This window comes from Chlorocebus sabaeus, chromosome 23 (genome assembly GCF_047675955.1).
Source record: "Chlorocebus sabaeus isolate Y175 chromosome 23, mChlSab1.0.hap1, whole genome shotgun sequence".
NCBI classification, from domain to species: Eukaryota; Metazoa; Chordata; class Mammalia; order Primates; family Cercopithecidae; genus Chlorocebus; species Chlorocebus sabaeus.
The window spans coordinates 4,600,104-4,622,786 of NC_132926.1; the positions used below are offsets into that span (position 1 = coordinate 4,600,104).

A 22,683-nucleotide genomic window follows, 5' to 3' on the forward strand; every position below is an offset into this window, starting at 1 on the left:
ACCCCTGAAGCAAGCCAGGAGCTATTTCTAAAATGGAGTATAACTATTTACTGAAAGAAAGCGTAACTTTGCTCCAAAATCCAATGTCTAAGTATTAAGGCCAAAGCCAGAACTATTTACTCTGCAGCCTGGTCCAGTAGGAAAACTTTCTCTTTTTGTATGATCCTGCCTTAAAGTTGGCAGCTTTCAAGTGACCCAGTAACTGGTCAAAATAATGTACCTAAATACATCTATGTTACCCACCAAGTCTAAAGAAGCCCAAGCCCAAGTACTGAATCTCTTCCTTAGCAGGGAGTGTGATCTACTCTTTTCCTTCACTTTATAGGAAATATCTCGACATATCCCAGACTCCTAGATGGCTTACTGACAGGCCCCTATATATTTGTGAGATTTATTATCCATCCTCTGGCACACACATCATGCTTTACCAAATCATCCAGGATATCTGTGATTCCCTTTTCTTAAGGTCCATCAAGATGATGTCATCAGTGCCTTGGTAGATTAGCCTGATATCCATTAGAATGGAGATTTAGTTAAAAAAAAAAAAAAAAAAAAAAATCCCTGTAAACTGGCAGGGTGCAGTGGCTCACACCTGTAAACCTGGCACTTTGGGAGGCCGAGGCAGGCGGATCATCCGAGGTCAAGAATTCGAGACCAGCCAGGGCAACATGGCAAAACCCTTTCTCTACTAAAAATACAAAAAATTAGGGGGCGTGGTAGCATGCGCCTCAAATCCCAGCTACTCTCGAGGCTGAGGCACAAGAATCCCTTGAACCCAGGAGGCAGAGGTTGCAGTGACCTGAGATTGCACCACTGCACTCCAGCCTGGGAGATAGAGTGAGGCTCTGTCATAAAAAAAAAAAAAAAAAAAAAAAAAATCCCTGTAAACTAAGTGGCTGGGTCCAGAGAGTGACATACCCTGAAGCCAGACAGTGAGGGTTTACTGCTGCCTCTGCCAGATCAATGCAAGGGAATCCTTGTGTTTGGTACAGAAGAATAACCATTGACCAGACCTCTTGCTGCCTATTAGAGGCCAACAAATGTGCTGACCTCTCCCAAGAAGGACCACATCTGGAAGAGCGCCTGAAGGTGGGGTTCTTACCAGAATAAGTTTATCATAATGCTCTGTTGTTCTTCAAGGCCATCTCTCTCTCCTATTCTGGACAAACTGAAGAGGTAATGGTGATGTGATGGGACTCACCCTACATCTTTCAAATCTTTGAGAGTGGTATTAATCCCTGGGTAAGATAAGGTACTATTTTTGATTTATTTTCTTGGTAGTTAAGGAGAGCTCTAGGGCCTTCCATATAGCTCTTCCTTTCAAAATAGCCCTTGCCCCATGGGTTAGGAAGCCAATGTCAGGATTCTGCCCTTCTTGATATCAATAGCAACTCTCCATATAACCACAGTTTCAGAGTACATAGCCTAGGCATGAGACAGACTTCACTCACAACTTTTTTTAAAATTTGTGCCATGTGCATGTATTACACAGTATATTCACAAAAATAAAAGAGGTGGAAATCCCATTTTTAACAATTAAATACATAAGTATTAAGTTTTAAAAATTATCCCTTGTGTACGATTCCAAAATCCTCTCCTGCATATACTATTTTTTTGGAAACACCTAGTCGTCTCATCGTTATCACACCGGTTGTAACTATGTACCGACGTGTCTACCTTCTCCATCAGACTCTAGAACAAGGAGTCGGATCTGAGTCCCATGCCCCAAGCACAGAACGCTGGACTCCCAGTAGACCGTATGTTGCAAATAAAGACCGTCCCTTTCAACTCAGGCCGTCCACGAGCCCAGCAGTTCCAACAAAATGATGTACAGCAGCCTTTTGCAAGCCTTTATGTTGCCTCAGTATTTCTCCCCTGCAAAATGGGAATGATCCGTATCTGCCTTGCTGTGCTGTTGGAAGGAGTCAGACGACGGGTGTGAAAGTATTATTGTAACACTATAGAAATTAATTCACTCATCCATTTAACAGGCAATTATTAAGTGCTAGGGTGCTGCACCGCGATTACCACCGCGTTACACGCGTTTCTCCAGCAGGTAGCATCCTTCCCGTCCCGCGTAGGGGGGAAGGGCGTCTCCCCACCAGGCTTTTCTCCCACGGAACTCCGGGTGATGACCTTATTCAAAATGGCGCAGGCGGCCTCGGGGGCTAGTGCGGCGGCGCGGACTCCGCGTGCCCTCTGACCTGCTGGCAGCAGGCGGAGGGGGGAGCCGGGCGCCGCCATATTGGCTGTTGTCCTGTGAGGGGAGCGGTAGCGGCGGCGGCGGCGGCGCGGCGTGTGGAGCGAGGGAGCGGCGCGAGCGGCAGCATGACTCGGAGGCGGAGCAGGCCGAGCGGCGGCGCGGGTAGGCGCGAGCGGGCTCAGGCCGCGGGGCCGCAGAAGCCCCAGGCGCCCGAGCCCCCGCCGCCGCCAAGCCTGGAGGCGGGAGCGGGTGCAGGCCCCCCGGAGGCGCCGGCGGAGCCCGATCGCGACGGCTCCAGGGAGGACGACGAACCCAACCTGGTGCCCGGCCCGCAGGTAGGAGCGAGCGAGGCGACTCCGGCGGCCCGGGTGCTTTCACCTCCCACGAGCGGGAGCGGGAGTGGGGCGGGGTTGGGGATGGGCCATCCTGCCGCGGCTGGGGCAGCAGCCTTCCCCCGGGTCCGGCGCCGAAGCTTTCTCCCCCGGGGCGGGAATGGAGGCTGGACCCCTCTCCCCAAAGCCGAGGCTCGGTCCGCGCTCCTGCGACTAGGCTGAAGCTGCTCCCCTCTCCCCGCCGCCTCCGGCCTGGAGCGGAGACTAACGTCCGGCCGTACACCCACACTGGGACTGGGCTGTGATCCCGAGGCCGCAGCTCCTCTCTCGGCCCGCCACCTCCCCCTGGGCCCACCTGCTCCCTCAGCCACAGGCCACCTCGGGGCTCTGGGACTGGACGGCCGCAGCCTCTTCCCTCTCCCCTCGGGAACGGCTCCACTCCGTCCCCTGCACCGCCTGCAGCCGCGGCCGCTCAGCAGCTGTGTCTCCTGGCACCTCCTCGCCATACCCAGCAGAGCAGTCGGAGCAGACAGCCAGGCTGCCCGGAAGAGTTTTTGGTGGGGTTTCTGCATTGAGGTGGAAACCCAGCAGAACCTGCCCTTTCTCCCTTCCCCTGCCCCGCAAGGCAGCCCACCCCGACCCTGAGATCCCGGGTTTGGAGACTCCTGCTGAGAGTGAACAGTAGGAGGATTCCCCAAAGCTTCCAGCTTGCCACCTGGAAGAAGGTCACTTTCTTTTGAGCAAAGGAGATAATGGGAGGTACCCTGCCAATGTTCACTGAGAGGCGGGGGTGACATGGGCCACGGTTGCTCTGGGAGGGTTGTGGCACTCGGGGCTGGGTGGCTCTCCCTAAGCTTGCTCTGACAAAAGAGTTTTGAGTTGGTCTTTTGGCTGAGCCTGCCCAGGAAGGCAGGCTCCTGCAGGAGTCTTGGAGGGTCGGATGCGGCGCCGGATGAGGATGAGGCGTGGCGGAAGATGCGTTTGGCTCTGCAGACACTGCATCGGGCAGCAGGGGACTCTGGGAGGCTGGTGCAGCCAGAAGGCATGGCTCTTGACAGCCTTCTAGTAGAATCTCTGGAATTGTGCATGTGAGTGGGGTTGCCATTTGGGGTACCTTCCTACAAAGCCTCCCCTGACCTCCCCAGTTGCGTCAGGTGCCCTCTCTGTGCCCACAGCCCTCTGTGCCTCCCTCTGGTAGCACTCCCCTTTCTGTGATGAAACGTTCTGTTGATATGTCTGTTGCCTGCCCTGGACTGTGAACTCCGCAGGGACACAGGCCATGCCATCTATCTCTGATCCTCCACGCCTGGCCCAGGGCCTTGCTAACACAGAGTAAAAATAACTAGGTGAATGAGAGAGAAAATGAATCAGTCCAAAACCCGTGCTTATTGTAACCCAGTTTTCATGCTGATTTCCTCGTGTCTCAGATCACAATAAGGTTTTTAATTAATGAAAATGTCACCACTTATTGAATGTCAGAAGCTCCACCTTCATCCCCATCCCCATCTCCTATCCTAGGCTGACACTGCTTCCATAGGAGACTCCCCAGGTGGGACCCCCGACCCCTACTGGGTCTAGCTGCCAACCCTGAGGCTGCTTCCCCCACCAGCCTACTCTGGGACCCCCCTGGGAGTGCTGTTACCCAAAAAGGGAGAGTGGGAGAAGGGAGAGCCGGGAAGCTGTTGTCTTCTCTTCTTCTCATTCAGCAGACCATAGAATACTTTAGGGTCTCTGCCACATAGAGATGCCAGAAAGCCTGGATGATGGCTCAACCATTCAGTTTTTATTGAGGATATAACTTTGCCAAGAGCTCTAAGCTTCATCAATTGCTTTGACATCTAGTTTCCTACCGTGTTCTTATCTACTCCACTGCTTGACCTACTGATTCATTTATTTGTGCTGGGCACTTTACATACCTTACTTATAATCTTCCCCCCTCCACTGTATTTCTCCGCAGCATTTAGCACACATATGATGAATTGACCATTGATTTGATTATCTGTTTTTATTTGTGAACTCTGTGAGTTCAGGGGCCATGTAAGTCACCATTGTACCCCTGTGCCTGGTGGTTAACAAATGTTGATCAACAAACTAGAGGATATAAATATTATTACCCCATTTTTCAGATGAAGAAACAGAAACTCAGAGCAACTAAACATTTGCCCAAATGACTCCAGCTATAGGTGTCAGACAAAAGAAAAGAAAAGGACTCTTAGGTAGTTTGGGGGATTTTTAACAAGTCTTTTTTTTTTTTTTTTTTTTTTTTTTTAAACTACAGCCCCAAAGAAGGGAAACAAACTGGTAAATTCAGTTCTGATTATGCCCCACTTTGACCGGGGGTGAGGTCTGGAAGCAGGCTTTTGTGCCCTGGTGCAAAGCACCTAGTAGAAAGGTAGGGTTCAGTCATTGCTCTGCCTGCAAGCATGTCTTTGTTGAGGTTCTCTGGCTCTCACTGCCACTCATAGCCCTATCTTACATATACAGAGTGGATAAGGAAGATGAAACTCAGTGTCATACACCAAACTGAATCCCAGGGTGGCAAATAAGACCACTCCCAGTCCACAGGCTTGTTGGAATGCCCCAGCTCACACATTGTTTTGTTTCTGTTTGTATTTTCATTTGAGACCATATTTTAAAGATCAAAAGTTTTCCCACACATTTGGATTTGGGGCTCTTTTTAAACTAAAGATATGGTGATGCTGGGTCCACTTTTCCACAAGGCAGTAATTAGTAGTCTCTGAGTAGCATTTGGCCCTTTTAGACAACGTGTGCTCCTTAGGCCTCTTCTGGTTCTTCCCAGGCCCCTTCACTCATCTGCATAACCTGTACACATTTAAAGCAGAACCTTGAGTTTAATTGGGATCCCAAACGGCTTAACTCTCAATTGTTTCAGGCCACTAAACCACATTGATCTGTTTCCTAACAACCCAAATCCTTGTTTACAGCACAAGAAGGCTGAAACAGTTACTACCTTATTAGCAAAGGAAAAAACAAACAAACAAGGAACAACTGAAAAAGCAATTGTGGGAGGCAGTGGGGAGTAGTGTTTAGGGACTTGGACTGAATTCCCAGCTTAGCTTCCTAGCTTTGTGACTCCGCAAGTTGCTTCTCTCTGACACCATCAAGAACTTCACAAGAGGCCTTGGTGGCTCACGCGTGTAATCCCAGCACTTTGGGAGGCTGAGGCAGGAGGATCCCTTGAGGCCAGAAGTTTGAGACCAGCCTTGGTGACATAGTGAGCTCTCTGGTTCTACAAAAAAAAATGAAACCAAAACTTAGCTGGGCATGGGTGCATACCTATAATCTTAGCTACCTGGGATGCTGAGGCGGGAGGATTGCTTGAACCCAGAAGTTCAAGTTACCCAGGACTTCAAGTGCACGCCACTGCACCCCAGCCTGGGGCACAGAGGGAAACCCCATCTCCTTCTTCTTAAAAAAAAATAAATAAATAATAGTTCACAAGAGAAGCAACCTATGTAGCAGCTAGTACATAGAGGCGCCTCACCTAAGAGAGGTGGCAGGAGCTGTGCCAGGTGGCCATACAAAGCCTGAGTGTTCTGGCCTATTAGCTCTGCTAGCTGTCTTTCGTCTCTCTTGGACCACTCAGTTTGTAATCCAGGTACACTCAGTAAGCCCCCAGGAGACTTGCTAGGATGTAAACCAGCAGTTGGTGAAGAGAGGTGAGCTCATCCTACCCTTGTCCACCTCTTGTTCCCCTCCACATTGTCCTCTGGGCCTTTGCCCAGTCTAGTTTAAAGGGACTCTAGAGTTCCGATTCTCCCACTGCTCCCTCAAGAAATTGGAGCAGATGATTATGTTTAGTTCACTCAGTAGATATCAAAACAACCTCTGTGCCAGGACCTTTATTTGGGGTGCACAGATGGATAAGACAGTTCCTATCTTTGGGAACCTCCCCCTTAGAATCGCTGCCTGCCCAGCCTGCACAACTTCCATTGTCAGTAGGAGGAAATGATACTGAGGGGATCCCTGCCACCTCTAGTTCTTCTTTGTAAGCCAGTAGAGACTCACTCAGTAAAAATGTCAAAAGACCTTTGAAAATGAAGACTTACCGACTTAGGATTTTATTTATTTATTTTTATTTAGAGATAGGATCTTGCTATGTTGCTCAGGCTATCCTCAAACTCCTGGACTCAAGTGGTACTTCTCCTTAAGCCTCCCAAATAGCTGGGACTACATGTGCATGCCACTGCACCCAGCTGAGTTTTAAATTTTAATTTCTGATATCAGATAGATGATCCTAACACCTTTACTTACCTCATCTAGAAGTTTTTAGAGCAGGGTCTATGTTTTAATTTATTTGGGGGGTATATACTGTGTGTGGTCCTGTGGTCCTTATATACTCAATGCCTGGCTGTTAAACTAAATTCTAGTAAGTGAGGATTCTACCACTTCGTTCTTATCTGCCCCCAAACTGGGCCAGGTTGGCAGTTATTCGTTCATTTAGGCCAGCCATTCGCATGCTGTGATGCCCAGTCTTATCTCACATGGCATTTATTGTGCAAATATTAACCGATCCCAGCTCTGTGCCAGGCCTGGGCTAGCTGCGCACGCAGAAGTGAATCAGACATAGTCCCTTCCCACAAGGGGCTCATAGTCTAGAGAACGTGTGTATAGTAATTGCAGTGATGCTAGGAGGTATAGCATCGGCTTCTTCTGAATGAAGGTTCAAATCCTGGACACTTTTTTTTTTGAGATGGAGTCTCACTCTGTCGCCCAGGCTGGAGCACAGTGGTGCGATCTTGGCTCACTGCAAGCTCCACCTCCCGGGTTCACACCATTCTGCCTCAGCCTCCCGAGTAGCTGGAACTACAGGTGCCCGCCACCACTCCCAGCTAATTTTTTGTATTTTTAGTAGAGACGGGGTTTCACTGTGGTCTCGATCTCCTGACCTTGTGATCCATCCGCCTCGGCTTCCCAAAGTGCTGAGGTTACAGGTGTGAGCCACCGTGCCCGGCCATCCTGGACCCTATTAAGTGGCCTTTGGAAGTGTTTCAGCCTCTTGGTTTGTTTTCTTATGTATAAAATGACAATCCAGGCCAAGGGTGGTGGCTCACGCCTGTAATCCCAGCACTTTGGGAGGCTGAGGTGGGCGGATCACAAGGTCAGGAGATGGAGACCATCCTGGCTAACACAGTGAAACCCTGTCTCTACTAAATATACAAAAGAATTAGCCGGACGTGGTGGCGGGCACTTGTAGTCCCAGCTACCTGGGAGGCTGAGGCAGGAGAATAGCGTGAACCTGGGAGGTGGAGCTTGCACTGAGCCAAGATGGTGCCACTGCACTCCAGCCCGGGCGACAGAGTGAGACTCCGTCTCAAAAGAAAAAACAAGACAATCCAGTCGTACAAGGTTAATGTTAGGGTCCAACAAGTGCTGTGTGCTTAACACGAGAGGCAGCTGGTGTCGGGGTTGCCCAAGACGTAACCTAGAGGAAGATGGGTCAGAGAATGTTTCTCAGAGCTAAGTCTTCAAGGTTCTCCAGAGAACAAGGTGGGAGAAAAGAGTCCAAACAAAGGAAGGAACTTGTACAAAGACCCAGGGCGAGCACCACTCACTTGGAGAGTCGGGAGAGATCTGGCTGAAGGGGCTAGCAGGGTTCTTGAAAACCACACCAAGAGGTTTGGGCTTTATCCTGTAGGTGGTGAGGAATCAATGAAAGGTTTTAAGCAGAAAAGAGAACGTCATGTGCTTCAATTCATTCTCTGATAGCATGTGAAGAAGTAATTTTCAGTGGGAGAGACAGCTGTGATTGCTTGATTCCACCTCTCCCTTGCCTCAACCTAATAATCATCAGATCCCCTGTGCTTTGCTGGACCCTATCCCAGACTTACAGAATCAGTCTCCAGGTCTGGATCCCAGGTGTCTATTGTTGAATTGTCTCCAAGTGACTCCGACATGTGGCTGGGTCTGGGAGCTGCTGAATTGAGGGTGCCAGGGGGATCTTTGAGAAGACCTAGGGTATTCAAACAATGAGCTTCCCAGGGAGGAGCTTTTCCATAAGCAAGAATAGAAACAACCTTAGTTTAAAATAGAACAAAAAACCTTCCCCCAGTTCTGATCTATTAATGATATTTGCCAACTGCTAATCTTCCATCGTGTATCCAAACACTTACCTGTGCCTACTCTGTGCTACAGGCTCTGCTGAATGACTGCAATACAGTGACTTGTGGGACACAGGCTCTGCCCTTGAAAAGCTCACAGTATTGTGGAAAGGACAGATTTCAACCAGTAGAATATATTTGATAAGCTCTATTCTAGAGATATGTTTTTAAACAAAAAAGTGTTAGGGTATCCCAGAGCAAAGCCGAGTTCATTCTTCCTATGGACTTAAGAGGATATAACACCCAGATCGAGCCTTAAAAAAAAGAGAAGAAAAAGGCAGAAGGAACAGCATATGTGAAGGTGTGACTACTTTATCTATTTGGTCCTTCTTGGCAGGATGTGCAGAAACAGAGAAGGACTGAGGAGAGGTATGCTATGTCTTGGGAAGGGCCCTGTGTTTGTGCCTTCAATTCTGTGCCTGTGAGCCTGCCTTCGTCCTTCAAACTCTGGGTGGCTCCCAGCACAGCAGCTGCATGGTTGCGCAGCCTGTGGGCCAACATGCTGCCGTCCATCTCCCCTTCATTCTCCACCAAAGGCCGTTAGCTCCCTTTATTATTTCCCGCTCCATTCTTAGCATGCTTAGCACAAGTGGTAGCTACAAGTAGATCTATCTGCTGTGAAAAATGATGTAGGGAAACTAAGGCAGAAAGAAGGGGCTGGTGGAACTGCAAACACTGAAGGTTTTATTAGGAAGTTATAGCCAGAAAACAAGGAGCTGGGGGTTCAAAGAGGCCTTGAAGTCACTTGTCTAGTCCTTCTGTCCTTTGCTTCAAGAAATAAATTTGGTTTGGGCAAGTCTCACTTAGTAAGTTTCCCTGTCATTTCTTCCAGGGCAGAAGAGGAAAGAAACTAACGGGTATTGAGCACCTACTTTGTGCCAGGCCCAGGCCAGGTACTTTACATAATTTATTTCCTTCTGTCCTCACAGCTCTGTAAAATATGGTTTTATTCCCATTTCATAAATGAGGAAATTGAGGCTCAAAGAAATTGAGTAATATTCCAAGATCATATTGAAAACGACAATTGGGATTTGAACTCACAACTGTGTGTCTCATCCCCAAAGTTCATGTTCTTCCTCCTCCATGAGTAACGTGTGCTGGGGTTACAGTAGCAGAGTAGCAGTTTGACCTGAGGATTCAGGTAAATCTGCGGCTTTGGCCCTCCTTGTGGCTGATTGCACCCAGGAGGCAGTTCAGCAGATGAGCTAGCCTTGTGGGGATATTAAAACTGAGAAAGTTTTAGGGTTAAGGTCACTAGGATCAGAGAGACTCACTCCCAACCAAGCTTGTACAACCAGAAAGGATTCTCCACTGACTAGTCTTACAGTGTGAAACAGCTGTTCTACCTCCTGGAAGGGCCTGAGCCCACAGCCTGCATGGAAGTTTGGGTAACAGCTCCAGGGCACTGAGGTAGGGTTGTGTCAGCTCTCTTAAGAATTAACTGCAGCTCTGATTGTCAGCATTAGAGTGGTCTGAGATTCTTCTCACTGATTGCCCTCTCATCAGTGGCTCAGAGTGACTTATAGCATGTTGGAAAATGCACTGGTTTGACTCTGTTTTACATTCTGCCTTTGTGTTGAAAAGCTGAGACATGAGCCAGGTGGGCTTTAAGCTTTCATTTGTTTATTCAGTGAATGCCTGCAATGTGCCAGGCCCAAACCAAGTTAGGTTCCTGGGCATACTTAAATGACCAAGGTCCACACCCTGCCCCCAGAGAGCTTACATTCTACCAGGAATTTAGGAACAGACAGAATACATCTATGGCACATTTTTATGATGCTGTATTAAATAGAATCAGTTGTGCTTAGCTTGACCAGCAAAAGCTTCATTGACCTTTGACCAGAATCTTAGGGAATGAATAGGAATTGTCAAGGATAGATGTTTCCCAGCACTTAGCACAATTGGCAGGAGATACGGACTCTGAGAATGTTGAATGAGGGAATGAATGGGTGAATGGAAGAGTGAATGATGTTAACTATGACAGTGAGTTTTTCTAGGCTGAGGAGTGATCATTTTCTCTGCTTCTGAAAGGGAATTTTAGCTGCTGGTATTGTCCTCTGCCTGCCTTGGTGACAGAGAGGCTCTTGGAGTTGGGTGCCTCGAGAGTAGAGTGCTCCAGTGGGCCATTTCAAAATAGAATTTGGGATCTGTTGCAGGGCAGCTGGTTAGATACAGCATGTGTCTTGGGGAAATCCTGTACAAACATACACAAACCCTGGAGATGAAAAAGAATCCATGGGATGAATGAGGCCAAGTTGAGTGCTGGAAATTCAGTCCAGCTTCAGAGTAGTCTTTGACAGCTGTCTGGTCTGGCAATGGGTTATTCCCAAATTGGGGATAGAAAGGCCAAGCTAGAAAACTGAGTCATGTCCCCAAAGAGCTTTTTTTCTTTTTTTTTTTTTTTGAGACAGGCTCTCACTGTTACCCAGTTTGAAGTACAGTGGTGCAGTCTTGGCTCACTGCAATGTCCGTCACTTGGGCTTGGGCTTGAGCAATCCTCCAACCTCAGGAGACCCTTATGTATTCCTAAAAATGATTGAGGAACCCAAAGAGCCTTTTTTTTTTTATTTTTATTTTTATTTTATTTTATTTTTTTTGAGAGGATTCTCACTCTGTTGCCCAGGCTGGAGTGCAGTGGCTGGATCTCAGCTCACTGCAAGCTCTGCCTCCTGGGTTTACACCATTCTCCTGCCTCAGCCTCCCGAGTAGCTGGGACTACAGGCGCCCGCCACCATGCCCGGCTAGTTTTTTGTATTTTTTTAGTAGAGACGGAGTTTCACTGTGTTAGCCAGGATGGTCTCGATCTCCTGACCTCATGATCCGCCTGTCTCGGCCTCCCAAAGTGCTGGGATTACAGGCTTGAGCCACCGTGCCCAGCCTTTGAGCCTTTGTTTATGTTGTTTATATCTATTGATATTTACCAAATTAAATATTAAAGCTGAGAAAGTTTTAAAATATTTTGTCACTAATTCATTTAAGAAAGACAGTATTGAAGCTATCATGTTAACATAACAATTTTTAATGAAAACTATATTTTCCAAAACAAAATTAGGAGAATGGCCAGGCGTGGTGGCTCATGCCTGTAATGCCAGCACTTTGAGAGGCTAAGGCAGGCGGATCACTTGAGGTCAGCAGTTCGAGACCAGCATGGCCAACATGGTGAAACACTGTCTCTACTGAAAATACAAAAATTAGCCAGGCGGGCCAGGCGCAGTGGCTTACGCCTGTAATCCCAGCATTCTGGAAGACTGAGGCAGGCAGATCACAAGGTCAGGAGATCAAGACCATCCTGGCTAACACAGTGAAACCCCATCTCTACTAAAAAATACAAAAAATTAGCCGGGCGTAGTGGCAGGCACCTGTAGTCCCAGCTACTTGGGAGGCTGAGGCAGGAGAATGGCGTGAACCCAGGAGGCGAAGCTTGCAGTGAGCGGAGATCGCGCGCCACTGCACTCCAGCCTGGGCGACAGAGCGAGGCTCTGTCTCAAAAAAAAAAAAAAATTAGCCAGGCGTATTGGCGGGTGCCTGTAATCCTAGCCACTTGGGAGGCCGAGGCAGGAGAATCGCTTGAACCCGGGAGGTGGTGGTTATAGTGAGCTGAGATAATACCACTGCACTCCAGCCTGGGTGACAGAGCGAGATTTCATCTAAAAAAAAAAAAAGAAAAATTAGAAGAATGGTCTTCTTTTCATTTTTGCAAATTAATTTCCATCTGGCTTAATAGACTAAAGCTGGCTTCTCATGTATGCTTCTGTATTCAGTCTGTTGCAATACATTGTTTTGGTTGAAGTATATGAAAAAAAATCCAACCTCACACAAATATGTAAGTGAAAAAGAGAGGAGTGTTTCAGTAACCTTGCCAGATAATTTCCAGTATTAAATTTGAGCCCTTATCAGTGAAGTCTTCATACTCATTTACACTAAAATCTATTGGTCAAACCAGTGCTTTGAATCCATCATGCTTTGGTCATTTGGAAAATAGGCTCACTGGATTTTGCAGATCTTCCAAATGTTTTCCATTTCATTTTACAGTACCAAAAGATAACATTTGTTAATATCATCACCAATTTCATCAGAAAAGTCTTCAAGTATTTGGCAGCTGTGAAACTCGTGGTGGTGGACAAAAGTTTCAGAATTCTAATCTTCACTTGAAAGCTTGCGTTTTATATCATTGACTATAAATACTGTCAGTTGTTTTCCTTGAAATGACAGGCTAATTTTATTCATTGTTCATCTTTTTGAGAAAATGTCTGCCAATTCCCAAGTCTAAATAGTAAGTCATTCTTTCAGTTAAAAAATGGTGTTCCAGGGCTGGGCGCGGTGGCTCAAGCCTGTAATCCCAGCACTTTGGGAGGCCGAGACAGGCGGATCACGAGGTCAGGAGATCGAGACCATCCTGGCTAACACGGTGAAACCCCGTCTCTACTAAAAATACAAAAAAATAAGCCGGGCGAGGTGGCGGGCGCCTGTAGTCCCAGCTGCTCGGGAGGCTGAGGCAGGAGAATTGCGCGAACCCGGGAGGCGGAGCTTGCAGTGAGTAGAGATCCGGCCACTGCACTCCAGCCTGAGCGACAGAGCGAGACTCCGTCTCAAAAAAAAAAAAAAAAAAATGGTGTTCCATGAAAAAAAGTGGCTTCCTCTTCCTTGGATTTTATCTCTCTTTTATCCAGGAAAAACTAGAATGCCCTAAGTTAATGCTTCTCAGGTCAAGGCAAAAAAGTCTTGGGCCTGATCTGGTAAGGAAGCAGAGATAATGGTTTTAATGGCTACAGATGCCAGCCCCCTAGGCCCTGGAGTGTACCTAGAGCTCACTTGGCCCCTTCACTGCTCTGGGGCAGTGCATGCTACAGCATGGATCTCCTATGAGTAATCTCACACTCTCCAGAGATTCTGGTTTTGCTTAGAGTGAAGAAAAATTATCTTGGAGCTTTTTTGAGGAGATCCAAAATCAGTAGAATCCCCAGAATTTTTCTTCCCTCATCTTTTGCCTAAGGCTAGACCTGCATCCTCAGAGTCTCTGAAATTTAAACTGAGGTGAGCAAGAACAACGGGCTGCTGGATTCAAGAATCAGTTCCATCAACCTTTGTGATGAAGAAAAATGGAGTTTTCATTCATTCGATGAACATTTGCTGATTATGTTCTTTGTGTAGGAATACTGTGCCAGGTGCTAAAAATACAGCTTGGGAGCAGCTGATTGAAAGTCTGGGTTGACTGACTTTTCAGGGCATAAGGGTTCATGAATGCCAGAATTTGGAAAATGGCAGCAGATGACAGTCAGAAGGAACTCTGAACCAAGAGCTATTCTCTGCCAAAGCAAAAATTTGAAGGAACCAGTGGCATTACTGACTGAATATAACATCTCTAGGGCTTGGGATTCTTATCACCCTCTAGCAATTAAAGCAGAGATGAAAATAGCAGAAAAAAGTTCCCAGTTCCACAAGGCATCATACCCAGGGGCAGGCACCAGGGCCTAGAGTTAAGACATCAGCTTTAGGAGTGGCCTTCTCAAACTGCCTGGGCCTGAAAGAAGGACTCAAGTGTACCAAACTCAGAGAGGACAGTGGATAAACTAGTCTTCAATGTAGACTTAGAACAGAACAGCCGGCCGGGCACGGTGGCTCACGCCTGTAATCCCAGCACTTTGGGAGGCCGAGATGGGCGGGTCACGAGGTTAGGAGATCGAGACCATCCTGACTAACACGGTGAAACCCCGTCTCTACTAAAAATACAAAAATTAGCCGGGCGCGGTGGCGGGCGCCTGTAGTCCCAGCCACACGGGAGGCTGAGGCAGGAGAATGGCGTGAACCCGGGAGGCAGAGCTTGCAGTGAGTGGAGATCGCGCCACCACACTCCAGCCTGGGAGACAGAGCAAGACTCCGTCTCAAAAAAAAAAAAAAAAAAAAAGAACAGAACAGCCAAGGGGCTTAGATAATAGATTGAGTGCCTACTGCCTGGATCCCTTGAGCTAAGTGCTTTGTATCTCTAATGTGACTTAATCCTATGGGTAGCTTTATGCAGCATGGTTGGTATCATCACTCAGTCCTGTGGGCAGCTTCAATTAGAGCTTAATTAGCTTTTCAGGCCCTGTGTTTCTTGCTTTAACTGGGAAGACAACCTGTCCTGTAAGGTCACTTCCAGTGATGGCTAATCTCATTTATTTTGTGTACCATTTTGGCTCTAGGGAGAGTCACATTATTTCGGTTAACTGGGGGCATCTCATAATCCCTAAAGAATGCAGTCTTTTACTCTAATGCGGTTAAGATTGGAACCATTCTGGAGGTCAGGTGGACAGATGGGCCCTTCTCTGTAGGAAGCAGTAATTTCAAGCAGTGTCTCATTGGACTGCCTGATGGCTGCATTGCCACGGGGACACCTAGCAAATCTGAGTTCTCTACCACATGCCCAGCTGAGCCCATGCCTCACGCCAGGCCCTGTGCTGCTCCTTGAGGGATCCAGACAGGAATCAGACCTGGCACCTGCCTCTTGTAGAAGGGACAGAAGATACAGGTAAATAAATTAAATAGAAGGCACAACTACTATAACCAAGGCACAGTGTACTAGGAGGAGATGGGAGAGGAGAAGTGAATTACAAGAGGGACTCTGTAGGAGAAAGCCTGGAGGAGGTTGGACTTAAATTGGGCCTTTCGTCTCAGCTACTCATTGGTAAACATGAGAAGAAAGTGGATTTTAAGCAAGGGATCCCCTTTAGCAAAAGCATGACATAGAAAAAGGCAGAGATTATTTTGGGAACTTAGGGAATGACTTCATGGGGTTGAGGGGAGAGATTAAGATTTCTAACAAGTCAGCTTAGATACATCATATATGAGAGACTCATGTTCATGTAAAATACAGTGACCATTTATTGTTTCCTATTGTTCCTGTCGTGTTAATGATTAATACCATATGTTGAGCAACATCTATATGCCTAGCAGTGGACTAGGTGCTTTATCACATTTATTTCTCACAGCTGACCCTACAAATTGAAACTTAATCCCATTTTACAGATGAGCAAACAGAGAGGGTAAGTAGAACTAGCGCAGCATCATACAGCTGGTAAGTGATAGAGGTCAGGATTAATGCCAAAGCCAGTGTTTCCACTGCACCCCAGTGCCTTCCACAAGTACTTTGGCACTAAATGCAGTCACATTAATTACACGCTTAATTTATAAGAATTGTGTATTTGCTTTTAAAAACAGAAAACACATGTATCATACTTTTTATTATACATTTGAATTATTGGTTATAACTACAAAACCATATACAGTCATTCCTCCACATCTGTGGATTCAACCAATTGTAGATAGAAAATATTCAAGGAAAAAAAAAGGATGATTGTGTCTATACTGAACATGTGTAGACTTTTTGCCTCGTCATTATTCCCTAAACAATATGGTATAGCAACTATTTACATAGCATTTACATTGTATTAAATATTATAAGTAATCTGGAGATTGTGGGAGTATGTGCATTGGTTATATACAAATATGACACCATTTTATGTCAGAGATTTGAGCATCTGCAGATTTCGGTATCTGTGGGGTGTCTTGGAACTGATCCCCCATGAGTACTAAGGGATGACTGTATAGTGTGGTTTATATGCCATATAAAGAATTTCAGGCCAGGCGTGGTGGCTTACACCTGTAATCCCAGCACTTCGGGAGGCCGAGGCGGGTGGATCACGAGGTCAGGAGATCGAGACCGTCCTGGCTAACGCAGTGAAACCCCGTCTCCACTAAAAATACAAAAAATTAGCCGGGCGTGGTGGTGGGCGCCTGTAGTCCCAGCTACTTGGGAGGCTGAGGCAGGAGAATGGCGGGAACCCGAGAGGCGGAGCTTGCAGTGAGCCAAGATCGTGCCACTGCACTCCAGCCTGGGCGACAGAGCGAGACTCCATCTCAAAAGAAAAAAGAAAAAAATTTTTTTCAAGAATAACTATACAAGATTTTAATTATATGTACTGGCTTTTGAACCTAGCATGCAAATGAAATGAAACTTGTAGTAAAAGTACATGTCCTGGTGCTCACCTTGTGGTCATCATCATGGCAGGAAAAGGGACTCTATCTAGAGTTACTGTGGCACTTCGTAGCTATGGAAAGTTTCTTCTTTGCCTTAATTTCTCTGAATACCATCCTTCTCTATCAACCTTCCACTCCTGCAGTGGCCATTAAACAACTGTCTTGCTCACTGAAATGTTCCCTTGGCAGAGACTGATTTAGGCTGTATCTTTTGTGAGTTCCACATGTAAAATTAATGTCTAAGTTCCTTGTACTTCCCGAAATGTTTCATTATGCTTCTGGTACTATTGTTTGGTTCTCTTCTTTTTTGAGAAACCAAGGACCTAAGTCAGTGTAACTGGTAGCATTACAGGTTTAAGGATACCCTGGTGCTAACTCATTATGAGAAAGTAATTTCATGGGAGAAAAATGATGGCATTATCTTATTGGTAGGATGAGGGTGATACCCTTATTATTCCCGTAGGCCTCTGCAGACACATGTTACCTACTGTTGAGTAAGTTTGGAAGGTATGTCCGTTAACTACCATTGCATAACAAACCACCTCCAAAACCTAGTGGTTTAAAACAATACCACTTTCTCTCTCTCACGAGTCTGCTCTCAGCTGGGCTCACTCATGTTTCTCTGATCAGCTGGCCAATCAGCTGGGAAGGCTTCGCTTTCTCCACAAGTCTCACATCCCTCTAGCAGCTAGCCTCGTCTCGCTCTCAGGCCATGGCAGAGGTACAGGAGCGAGCAAGCCCAGCCATGCATGGAAACAAATGGAAATGCATACACACTTTTCAAGTTTATGGCTGGCAGCCTGTTTGCTAACATCCCATTGGCCAAAGTGACATAGCCAAGCCCAGTGTCAGAATGGGGGCAGATACAAAGTTGCAGGATATAGGAAGCTATTAATTGGAGGCATTAAATGCAATCAGTCTCCCAGTCAGGACCCCTCAGTGCGAAAGCAAACCTATAGACTTATATTTATTTTTCTTTTTTTTTTTTTTGAGACGGAGTCTCGCTCTGTTGCCCAGGCTGGAGTGCAGTTGCGTGATCTTGGCTCACTGCAAGCCCCACCTCCTGGGTTCACGCCATTCTCCTACCTCAGCCTCCTGAGTAGCTGGGACTATAGGCACCTGCCACCACACCCAGCTAATTTTTTGTATTTTTAGTGGAGACAGGGTTTCACCGTGTTAGCCAGGATGGTCTCGATCTCCTGACCTCATGATGCTTCCACCTGGACCTCCCAAAGTGCTGGAATTACAGGCATGAGCCACCACGCCCGGCCTGACTTACATTTCTAAGTCAAGTTTATCATAGAAGGAAAAAAAAAAAAAGTCCAAATAATGACTGTATTGGGCCTATGTTATGGGCATACACAGGGTAGACACTTTACATGCTATGCAGTGATGATCCTTACAACAACTCTGCAAGGTAAGTAGGAATTGGAGCCCAGAGAAGTTAAATAACTTGCTCAAGGTCACCCAGCCAGTATGTGTTCAGGCAGGGATTAGAATGCCTGTTTGATTTCAAAGCCCAGATTGTTTTCACCATACTCACTACCTCTCAGGAGTACCAACCAAAGCCTTACCTTCCCTCTGACACAATTTCCCATTGAGTTGATACTTTCTGACTAGCTGTACAAACGCCTCCTCCAAAATGTTGCTGCGATCCTAAGGGAATTGTGCAATTCTTCAGAAAACCCACACATTCTCCTAAACTGTCCATTGACTAAAAGCATTATTTCCTTCCAGATGGGCATTGGTCCCTGGGCTGCACAGGCAGCCCAAGAATTGTAGGCACTCCCAGCCATGCCAGAGAAGGAAGGGCCTTTAACCTTTAAGATTAAAGGTTTTTTTGGGGATGTCAGAGAATTAGGACATTTGAGCATGAGCTTTGGAGTCAGACTCACTAGGGTTCAACCACTCGCTAACTTTATAACCTTGGGCAACTCATTTAACTTCTTGAAATCTGTTTCTTCATCTTAAAAAATGGGAATAAGAACACCTCATTTGCAGAGCTGTTACAAGGACTAAATTTAAATTATGTCTATAAAGTGCCTAACCCAGTGCCTGGCACGTAATAAGTGGCATTACTAACATTGTTACCATTATTTTGAAGGAGAGCCTTTCCCCTCCTGGGAAACCCTGTTTCTGTCTGTTGGACAGGTCCCCCCCGCCTCCAGCCAGCCTGTGCAGACTTGCTGCCTGCTGTGTCACCGGGAACGCAAAGGCTGGGAAGAAGGCCCTTCTCAAAATGGACTGGTGTTGCAGGGTGAGAAGCTGCCCCCTGACTTCATGCCAAAGCTCGTCAAGAATCTCCTAGGCGAGATGCCTCTGTGGGTCTGCCAGAGTTGCCGAAAGAGCATGGAGGAAGATGAAAGGCAGACAGGTCGAGAACATGCAGTGGCGGTAGGTAACCACTGACAGGGGTCCCTGAATGCAGGAGGGCTGCCTTCCCAAGGAAGTCAGGCTGTTCCCTGGCCTCAGGTAGCTCTCCTTGGGCAGCTCCCATGCCCAGACACTGAGAGACTTCTGGGCTGCACTGGCACAGCATTGGCAGCTCAAGTTCAGATTTGGGGGAAGAAGAGAAACTTCTGGCAGCCCATCGGTCAGTCCCTCAGGGTGGTCTGCGCACAGGATGAGGGCCCACTCATAAGTACTGATAGATCACGAGCCTGCTGTCTTTGGCTCTGTGGCAGCTTGAAAGGCAACCAGTAAGACATGGAAGACAGAGATGAGTTTGAGGGTCTGAAATGTGCCCTAGTTAGAAGGACAGACACCAGGGAGCCATCTAAGTCTGCTGTCTCATGAATCACGATGACCAGACTTTCCTTATTTCTCACGTCGCTGCAGATCTTCCCTTTTACCCAGGATCAGTTTAGCTTCAGGACTCCTGGCCAAAAGGCCCTTCATGTCATTGGCAGCTCTCTACTCCCCAAAGGCCCGCAGTTCACAGGCAGTCTCTGCCCCTACCAGAATCTCTCCCCAGTCTCCACACATTGCACGTAAGTGGGACCACCACAGCCCTTTCCCAGCAAAGGCCTGGCCCTCATTTGTTCTTATAGCTGGAGTTGTATTCATTGTGTTTTTGCTATGGCACATGGCCTGGAAGAGAAGGGGCTCCCTCAGCAAAAGCCGAGGCAGCAGCGGGTCAGCTCCAATGTTTGCTCTTTGACCATGAGCCTTTTTCCTCCCACTTCTCCAGATCTCCTTGTCACACACATCCTGCAAATCACAGTCTTGTGGAGATGACTCTCATTCGTCCTCGTCTTCCTCTTCATCATCCTCATCCTCGTCCTCTTCTTCCTGCCCTGGGAACTCAGGAGACTGGGATCCTAGCTCGTTCCTGTCGGCCCATAAGCTCTCGGGCCTCTGGAATTCCCCACATTCCAGTGAGGCCATGCCAGGCAGCTCTCTTGGGAGTCCTCCTACCATTCCCGGTGAGTCTCCAGGCTCGGGAGAGAGCCAGGCCCTATACAGGTGGATAGCTGTGCTTTCCTGTCCACTTTGTTCAAACAAATCATAAGACTGGTTACTAAAATAAGTAAAAGTGGAACTGTTCTGGGGGAAGCAGGGGCAGCTTAGACCTTGACTATCTCTGGAACTCCTTTCCCCACAACTCTGAACTTGAAAAATACTGCTAGTAGAAAACCGTTTGCCTCTCAAAGTTGTCATTGGCTCTGGTAGTTCACATTGGATCAAGAGGGCACCCAGTGAGGTCTGAGTAGAAAGTGGAGTCGTAGGACTTAGATCACCTGACCCCTGCAGCACCACAGAGGATCTGGGCAACCGTGTCTTCCTAGGCCTTGATTTCCCCACCTAAGGGATGGGTATAAAAGCATTGCATTTCTGTAATCCCAGCACTTTGGGAGGCTGAGACGGGCGGATCACGAGGTCAGGAGATCGAGTTCATCCTGGCTAACACGGTGAAACCCCGTCTCTACTACAAAATACAAAAAAAAAAATAGCCGGGCGAGGAGGTGGGCGCCTGTAGTCCCAGCTGCTCGGGAGGCTGAGGCAGGAGAATGGCGTGAACCTGGGAGGCGGAGCTTGCAGTGAGCTGAGATCCGGCCACTGCACTCCAGCCCCGGCGACAGAGCGAGACTCCGTCTCAAAAAAAAAAAAAAAAAAAAAAAAAAAAGCATTGCATTTAAATGCCCAAGAGATTGGCAGTATAAGCCGTAATGGTTATTAGCTAATTTAGCAGCTGTGTAAGTCTTCTTTGACTCTGAAATAACTCTCAGAGACCCAGAGACAAAACTCTTGGGTTATTGGTTTATTATGTAAATATGATTTACTGTCGTACTTCTAAATGAAGGAGCTGAGTTCTTCAAAGTGGTGCTGCCCCCAGAATTATGAGTGTATATAATTCCATTAGTTTTTGTACATAAGCTAGAGAGTCATCAGAACCTTTTTCCCACTTCTATGAAATCTGGGGCCCTCAGGGGTCTGGCGTGCCCTTTTGCTTTGCTGCACGTGGCACAGAGGCAGAGCCTGGGCCTGCTGCTCCACTGGCTTCTGCAGATCATCCTCCAGGCCTGAGGAGCACCTGTGTACAAGCAGATCCTAGAGAGACCCTGAGAGACAGAATATACATCCCCTGCTCATGCTACAGAAAAGGCATGGGGCCTTCTGTGGAATCAGCATTCCTAGTACCTTCTTGCTTGGGCCTGGGCTCCTTGAGCCCGCTCACCTGTGTTGCTGCCCACAGAATCTTCTCCAGCTCCAGGGTCCCCTGTGCTGAGAGGCTGTGCTCTCTGGTCACAGAAGCAGGATGCTGTGGCAGTGAGCCTGTGGGCTTTCCTTCCCAGGTCTGGGCTCCTCTTCTGACCCCTTTCTCCTTCCTCTGCCCACAGGTGAGGCTTTCCCCGTCTCGGAGCACCACCAGCACTCAGACCTCACTGCTCCCCCTAACAGCCCCACCGGCCACCACCCCCAGCCAGCATCTCTAATCCCGTCTCACCCCAGCTCCTTTGGCTCCCCACCCCACCCACACCTGCTGCCCACCACCCCGGCAGCACCTTTCCCTGCCCAGGCTTCAGAGTGCCCTGTTGCTGCTGCCACCGCCCCCCACACTCCAGGGCCATGTCAGAGCTCCCATCTGCCCTCCACCAGCATGCCACTCCTGAAGATGCCCCCACCATTGTCGGGGTGCAGCCACCCCTGCAGCGGGCACTGTGGTGAGCACTGCAGCGGGCCTCTCCTCCCACCCCCGAGCTCTCAGCCACCCCCTAGTGCTCACAGGTAAGTGCGCTGCGTGAAGGGCACACTCTCTACCCACTTGAACTTAGAATTGTGGACAATTTGGGGGTAACTTTGAGGTGGAAATTAAAGAGTAGACTATGTCTTTCCTTTCATTATTTTTCCAATTGTAAAGAAGTATGTATTTTGGCCTGGCACAGTGGCTCACACCTATACTCCCAGCGCTTTGGGAGTCCTAGACAGGAAGATCACTTGAGCCTAGGAGTTTGAGACCAGCCTGGGCAACGTGGCAAGACCCCCTTCTCTATAAAAAATTTTGAAAATTAGCTAGGCGTGGTGGCATGCAACTGTAGTCCTAGCTACTCAGGAGGCTGAGGCAGGAGGATTGCTTGAACCCAAGAGTTTGGGGTTGCTGTGAGCATTGATCATGCCACTGCACTCCAGCCTGGGTGACAGAGTTTAAAAAAAAAAAAAAAACCAGTACGTGGGGTTTTTTTGTTTTGTATTTTGTTTTGTCTTTAACTTGGAACAATTCAGAAATGTATAAGGAAAAAAATGTCTTCACAACCTAAGCTTCTACCACTGTGGTATATTTTCACCATGTTTCTGTATATAAATAACATAATTAGATATTTGATATACCTTTCGTGTAGTAGTAATTTTTTAACATCATGTCATGATCATTTCCCCAGTTAAAATTCTTCAAGAAACTTTTCAATGGCCATATAATGTCTTACTGTATAGCTCAGGCATACTTTATCATTCCCCTGTTCCTGGACATGTAGGCATTTCCAGTTTAACCATGATGAGTGAGACTGTAGTA

At 47.5% G+C, this 22,683-nt stretch overlaps 1 protein-coding gene across 16 annotated transcripts in view; it reads left to right on the forward strand.

The window, feature by feature from the left end:
* The first annotated feature begins 2,140 nt into the window (after positions 1-2,140).
* Positions 2,141-22,683, forward strand: part of FAM193B (family with sequence similarity 193 member B) — a 36,670-nt gene continuing 16,127 nt past the window's right edge. For 2 of the 16 annotated variants that reach the window (XM_073010466.1, XM_073010474.1), the window contains exons 1-4: positions 2,158-2,538; positions 18,825-19,067; positions 19,864-20,098; positions 21,515-21,902. In XM_073010466.1, the coding sequence (XP_072866567.1) occupies positions 2,329-2,538; positions 18,825-19,067; positions 19,864-20,098; positions 21,515-21,902 (1,076 nt within the window). In that variant the 5' untranslated portion in view covers positions 2,158-2,328. The other 14 variants (XM_073010467.1, XM_073010468.1, XM_073010471.1 and 11 more) reach the window with 14 other exon arrangements.